At 41.1% G+C, this 7,500-nt stretch overlaps 1 protein-coding gene across 1 annotated transcript in view; it reads right to left on the minus strand.

Moving 5' to 3' along the window:
- LOC119581086 (glucose dehydrogenase [FAD, quinone]-like) overlaps positions 1-7,500 on the minus strand; it is a 94,251-nt gene that overhangs the window by 17,033 nt on the left and 69,718 nt on the right. The window contains exons 3-6 of the mRNA XM_037929409.1: positions 3,248-3,437; positions 2,410-2,544; positions 1,204-1,325; positions 831-1,004 (exon numbers count right to left, since the gene is read on the minus strand). Of these exons, the coding sequence (XP_037785337.1) occupies positions 831-1,004; positions 1,204-1,325; positions 2,410-2,544; positions 3,248-3,437 (621 nt within the window). The remainder of the gene's footprint in view (positions 1-830; positions 1,005-1,203; positions 1,326-2,409; positions 2,545-3,247; positions 3,438-7,500) is intronic.

The raw sequence follows: 7,500 nt of genomic DNA on the forward strand, positions 1-7,500 counted from the left end.
CAATTAGAAATCTGATTGGAAATAGGAAGCAGTGGATTGGAAAATGGACGCATTACAGATTTGCAGGACCGGAAATTGGGCAGCTGAAAATTGGCTTACATATTACTGTTATCATTAGCTTCAGCATCATTACTGTCCAGATTGTTAACACCTCTGTTACCATTAATATCATTACTATTATCATTTTGATTTCCAGTGCCATCCTTATCTTCACTACAATTATACTAATAAACAAACCGGAAGGCATTTACATTCTAAAACATGGAAATTAGCAATGTTGAACAGATCCACAAAAACGCAAATTATTAAAATAGTAATCATTTTGGAGCAAGATTTTTGTGGTTGAGAAGTTGCGCTGCAGAAATATGTGAGGGAAAGTTTCATGGCCGAAAGACATTTGGCTGGTGAGTAAGATGTTCCCCGTGAGGCGGTGGGTGGTCCCTCTGCCCCTCTGTCTGCCTTATTTTTGTCTTTTTTCTTTCTTATTATCTGTCTAGCTTCGCCTTTCCCCACCCGTCAATCTATCTGACTTTATTATCTCTTATGAATCCTCCATACCCTGCTCTCTCTGTCTGTCTGTCTCTCTCCCTCTCTCTCTCTCTCTCTCTCTCTCTCTCTCTCTCTCTCTCTCTCTCTCTCTCTCTCTCTCTCTCTCTCTCTCTCTCTCTCTCTCTCTCTCTCTCTCTCTCGCTCTCGCTCTCTCTCTCTTTTAACCTTCCCTCCTTCTGTCTCACCTTACCATTCTCCCTCCCCCCTTTCCACCCCTCCTCCTTCCTTCTCACCCCCCCCTTCCTCTCACCCTCACAACCCGCTCCTCCCGCCTAACTTACCCCGTGCGAATAGAGGTGATTTTTCGGTCCTATTCCCGAGAGCATGAGGAGCTGCGGGGAATTGATAGCTCCTGCAGATAGGATAATCTCCTTCCGGGCGTGGGCGACGTGGGCTCTGCCGTTCCTCAAGAACTTGACGCCGTAAGCACGCTTCGTGTATTCGTCGATGAGGATCTGTTGTGGGAAAGAGAGAGAGAGAGAAAGGAAAGGAGAGTGGTTAATAAAGATGGCGTGAAGTGGAAAACGCCTCTTTGTATTTTGTGCTCGCGTGTGCTTAAGGGTTGGTATGTGTTCCCTGCTGTATATATATAGTGCAATACAGTACACCAAAAGAATGTATATATAGCATCATTATGACACAAAAGACACACACCTTTGTCACGAAGGAATACATAGCGACGTGGAGGTTCTTGCGTAACCTGACGGGTCGGATGAAGGCCTTGCTGGTCGAACATCTTGAGCCTCGTCTGATAGTTCCTTGAGGGATCATGAATCCTGCGAAGGAGCGAGAGGGAACGAGAGGCATTAGGACGATGGAGGAGGCACCGAATGATGGAGAATGATGAGTAATGAATGATGAATAAACGTGGAGAAGGAAGAATAGGAGAGTTGTGTGAATTGAGTCTTGGGGGCCACGGGGAAGGTACGAAAGAACGGGAGGATGGAGAAAATGAAAGAACAGGAAGGTAGAAAAGAAGTAAAGAAACGGCATGAAAGACGATAGAAATAAGTGGATGATGATGATGATAATAGTACGTATAAACGTGAAGACGAAGGTAGATGATGAAATAAAAATTAAATGTTTCTGATAAGATATAAGAGAGAAATCATTAAACCTTCAAAATAAAGGAAGAATGAAGAACATACAGATGACGGGAAAATATAAGAAGGAAATAATACATAAACTTGATAAAAAGTTAAAATAAGGAAAACGCAAGAAAACGTTTCTGATTTAACAAAATTCTGATAGTTCACTGACCTGCGATGAAGGAGAAGCATAGAGAGAGAAGGGGATAGAGAGAGAAGGAGATGACGTGGGAAGGGAGGAAAGTGACAATAGATGGACTAAATGAAAACGTGGGGAATGACGTAGATGGAGAGAGATAAAGTGAAATGAAGTTTCCTGTGAAACAGAAGCGCCACGAAAAGAAAACATGATGATGAAGCAATTATTTCCTCTTTCTCGTTTTCTGTTCACTCTTTCGTCTTTCCTCTTTCTCGCTCTCATTCCCTCTTTCTATACCCTCTTTTTTCTTCATTCTTCCCTCTTTCTATACCCTTCTTTTTTCTTTTTTCTCTCTCTCATTCCCTCTTCATTCTTCCCTTTCTCTATACCCTCTTTTTTCTTTTCTCTCCCTTTCATTCTCTCTTCATTCTTCCCTTTCTCTATACCCTCTTTTTTCTTTTTTTTTTCTCTCTCTCATTCCCGTTTCATTCTTCCTTTTTTCTATACCCTCTTTTTTTTCTTTCCTCTTCCTCGCTCTCATTCCCTCCTTCTCTCGTCTCATTCCCTCCTCCTACTCTCCTCTCATTCGCTCTCATTCCCTCCTCCTTCTCACCTCTCATTCGCTCTCCTCACCTGTCTGGTATTCGGCGTTGTAATCTCTGTTCTCGTAACCCATTTCCACTCCGCCCTCGACGAAGGCCGTGGCGAGGGGCGTCCTCCAGGGCGCCTCCTGCACCGTCAGATAGCCTCCGGTGCCGTGGTACTTCACTGCGGGAGAGGGAAGTTGGTTTTAACAAGGGGGGTTTAAATAGTGTCTGAGAATAGAGATTTAACAAGTGGGATTTAAAGAATAGTGTCTGAAATTTGAGATTTAACAAGTGGGATTTAAAGAATATCTGAAATTTGAGATTTAACAAGTGGAATTTAAAGAATAGTGTCTGAGAATAGAGATATAACAAGTGGGATTTAAAGAATAGTGTCTGAGAATAGAGATATAACAAAAATAGTGTCTGAAATTTGAGATTTAACAAGAATAGTGTCTGAGAATTGAGATTCAACAAGTGGGATTTAAAGAATATTATCTGAAATTTGAGATTTAATAAGTTGGATTTAAAGAACGGTATCTGAAAACTGAGATTGGATTTATCTAGAGATTGAACGAGCGGGATTTAATAAACGCAATTAGTAAGTAGGTTGTTGCGTGTGCATGTGGACTTTTTGTGAGCATGTACAGCACACATACTATGTTTGGTTATTATGTATGAGTGATGTGTTAACGATTGGTTGGTTGGTGTGCTTTCGTGTGTGTGTGTGTGTGTGTGTGTGTGTGTGTGTGTGTGTGTGTGTGTGTGTGTGTGTGTGTGTGTGTGTGTGTACGTGTACGTGCACGTGTGCGTGTACGTGTGCGTGTGCGTATGCGTATTCGTACCTTTCTCCACAAGAAAAAGAAAAAAATCAGCTTCATACTCACAGTTCCGAGCAATATAAGGATTCCTGTTATCCTCCGACTTTTTGAAGTAGTGGAGGATGGTGTCGAAGCCCCAGCCGTGGTTTCCAAGGGCTTCCCAGTGATCGTAGTCCCGCCGGTTTCCTCGCACGTACAGCATGTAGTTGAGGACAGAGGACCCGCCCATCACTTTGCCTCGGGGCCAGTTGCATCTCTGGCGAAGGGAGGGGGGAGAGAAAACACGGTGAGAGGAGGAAATACACGGGGAGAGAGAGAGAGGAAAACAAAACAAGGGGAGAGGAGGAAATACACGGTGAGAGAAAGAAGAAAACACACGATAAGAAAAGAAAACAAAAAATATTTGTTTGCTGTCATATCACTGTTATCGTTTCGTTGGTAGTAATATAAGTAATAATATCATTATTATCATTATCACTATTATTAGTATTAGAAGTAATAGTAGTAGTAATAGTAGTGTCAATATACACTGGACTCATCTATTTTACTCATGTTATGTAATTTGTTTCATTTCACCCTTACTTTCTACTCTTGAGAACGTTTTTTTTCTTCTCTCTCGCACCATATCCTCTACCTCCTCACTTTTATATGGACAAAGAACTCACATTAAATGGGGAAGAATGCCTGGGAAAGCATCATTAACATAATCTACCTGTAACTTCTCTTCTTTTCACATACTTTCTCCCAAGACAAAACCACTTAGTTTTTTTTTGAGTGTGTTATTTTCATCTTTTTCTTTCATTTTTTTTTTTTTTTTTTTTTTTGGTTAAGATGAAAGAGTGCTGAGAGAGAGAAAGATAATATTCACATGGCACTGAATCATGGCTGGCGTGACAAGACGAACGGAAGTGTCATGAGCTGATATGTATATAGATATTGTGATTGTATTTCTCTATTTCTCTGACTTCCTTGTTCTCTCTCTCTTTCTTTCTCTCTCGCTCTCTTCTCCTTACTCTCTCTCTCTCTCTCTCTCCCCTTACTCTCTCTTTTTTTTTCCTCTCTCTCTCTCTCTCTTCTCTCTTTCTCTCTCTCTCTCTCTCTCTCTCTCTCTCTCTCTCTCTCTCTCTCTCTCTCCTCCCTCTCTCTCTCTCTCTCCTCCTCTCTTCTCTCTCTCTCTCTCTCCTCCCTCCCTCTCTCCCTCCCTCTCTCTCCCTCTCTCCCTCCTCTCTCCTCCCTCTCCCCTCCTCCTCCTCCCCTCTCCCCCTCCCTCTCTCCCTCCCTCTCTCCTTCCCTCTCTCCCTCCCTCTCTCCCTCCCTCTCTCCCTCCCTCTCTCCCTCTCTTTATCTACCTCCGTTCTATAATTCACCCATACTTAAAAAAAAAATAAAAAATAAAATAAAATAAATAATAATAGCAAAGGAAGACAAATACGTAAAAAAACACGAAATATACTTGACCCCCCCCCCAAAAAAAAAAAAGTGAAGGTATAAAACATTCACTGTATTTGGTAGGCTCGTACGAGGAATAGCAGGTAAGAGGCCTACTTATACTATAGGCCTAATAAGTGCTTCTCAAATAAGGTATAAGGTAAACTACACGAATACGTACGGTACATATAACTTTCTTTCTTATGCTTGTTCATTCTTTATCAATTCTGCCTATTCATTTATTTATGTATTTACATACTGATCTATACTGATAAATGAGCAATAAGTGATGATGATGGTGATGATGATGATGGTGATGATGATGGTGATGGTGATGATGGTGATGATGATGGTGATGATGATGATGATGATGATGATGATGAAGATGAAGATGAAGATGAAGATGAAGATGAAGATGAAGATGATACGGATGACGACGATGAAGATGATGTTGACGATCAGGATGCACTTGATCGCACCACCACCAACATCAGTAACAGCAACAGTAACAATAACAACAAAAACAACCACACATACACACAGAGAGACTGCCAATACTTCTTTCACCCACTTGAACCAGCGCTGGCCTAGGCCTCAGAGGCTTAGCTTCCCGAGGGTCTAGCTTCCCGAGGAGTGTCTAGTGACCCACTTCTCAGTCTCAGCATCCTTATACTCGAAGTCAAAGGATAAGTCCCTGATAACCTCGTGAGATAAGGGACTAATAGTAGACGTATACCTGTTCCTTTCTCTCTCTCTCTCTCTTTCTCTTCACTCTCTCTTTCTCTCTCTCTCTCTCTCTCTCTCTCTCTCTCTCTCTCTCTCTCTCTCTCTCTGCTTTCCCCTTTCTCCCTTTCTGTTTCTCATTTGCCTACCTTTTATTCCTGTCATTTCCTGCCTCTCTCTCTCCTTCTCTTCCTCCTTCCACCCCCCTCGCTGCGTCATTTCCTTCCTCTATCTCCCCCCTTTCTTCCTTCTCTTTTACCATCCTCCTCCTTTCCTTCTTCTCCCCTCATACCCCCCTTCCCTCCCTTCCTCCTTCCCTCCCTCCACCCCCCTCTCCCTCCCTCCCCCCCTCTCCCTCCCTCCCTCCATCTCCCCCCTCTCCCTCCCTTCCTCCTTCTCCCCCCTCTCCCTCCCTCCCTCCCTTTAGGCACGACGAAGCAGGTCGTGTTAGTCGTCGCTATGTAGGTAATGGTAGTGCTGTCTTCCTGGTCTTCAAAGAGATCGAGGCAGCGTGACTTTTCTTTCTCTCTCTCTCTCTCTCTCTCTCTCTCTCTCTCTCTCTCTCTCTCTCTCTCTCTCTCTCTATCATCTACTTACTTCATCTTTCCTTTCTTTTTTTTCCTTACTTTCGTAACTCATTCCCCTCTATCTTTCCTCACTCGCCTCTCTCCCTTCCTCCTCCAATCCCTCAACTTCATAAATCCCCATCCCTTCGTTTCTCCCTTCTTTCTCTCCTCTCCTCTCCTCTCCCTTCCCTTCTCTCTTTCCTATTCTTTCCCTCCCCACATTCTCTTTTTCCTCCCTCCCTTCTCACCCATTTTCCATACCTAGGACAAGTTAAACGCCGTTTTATTTGATAAACTGCGACTCATATTATGATTAGGGGTTCAGTGTGGTCGAACTGCGCAGTAAGGTGAAGTAGAACGAGACAAATGACTGTCGTTATCCGCCTCCCCGTTGTCATGGTGACGGTAAACATCTCCGAAGCTTTATTTATTGTTTACTGTCGATAAGGTGTGTGTTGGTGGATTATTATCATTATTATCGGTATTATTTTTATTATTATTATCATTATAATAATGATTATAATTATGATTATCATTATTATTATTATTATTATTATTATTATTATTGTCATTATTATGATTATGATTATCACCATGTGCTGTTATAAATGTGTATAGTTACATATGTACCTGCTTGTTCGTTAATCTACACACACACACACACACACACACACACACACACACACACACACACACGACCTTCTTATTTTCCTTTATTCACCGCCATTGCACAAGCTCTGCATTGTATTAACCCGCATTGTTTGTTGAAAGTGGTATGCCATTCACAAAGAACTGGTCTCCCAAAGCGTCTGTCTTGAATATCTCTTTTATTTTTCTTTTCTTATGTATATATATATATATATATATATATATATATATATATATATATATATATATATATATATATATGTGGTCATTGTGCATTCTCGGCATTTTCAGGATAACCTCGAGTCTTGAGGATTTCCCGCCATTCAAGGCATTGGGGTCGCCTGTCGATGATTTCCTCTGACCTCTTCTTGATAAATGTAAATAAATAAATAAATAAATAATATAAATAAATAATATGAATATAAAAAGTGTAGTAAATATTTAATTTCTCTATTATTTATGTTACTTCTATCTATTCGCTATATCCCGTTTTAGCTATATGATCTGGTAAAGTATATGACTCGTTAATTCAGTCGTCTAACTAAATAGATATTCATATACGAATATACTTATTTATGTGTTTACAGAACTTACTTCAGGCACATAAAAAAACTTTTTTTTATCATATACTAAATTCTTCCTATTCTGCTATTGCCAACGGGTCTGATTTCAGTAAATCAACTATTTTTTTTCTCTTTTTCTAATTTCATTAATATCACTTTTCTCCCAATCACTTCGTTTCACTGACTCCACCAATATAATTTCACTAACTTCATTGACTTCACTAGATTCACTACAGTGACTTCCTTGCTTCACTTCACAGACCATCATTGCGGGCAAAAAAATCTTGTGAAATAGCAACATCTGCTTCATATCCGCACGCTTCATGGTCGACCTTAATTTTTATTGGGCCGTTAGTGAAATATAGCCAGAATATTGTGCAAGTATTTTCTC

This window comes from Penaeus monodon, chromosome 14 (genome assembly GCF_015228065.2).
Source record: "Penaeus monodon isolate SGIC_2016 chromosome 14, NSTDA_Pmon_1, whole genome shotgun sequence".
Lineage (NCBI taxonomy): Eukaryota > Metazoa > Arthropoda > Malacostraca > Decapoda > Penaeidae > Penaeus > Penaeus monodon.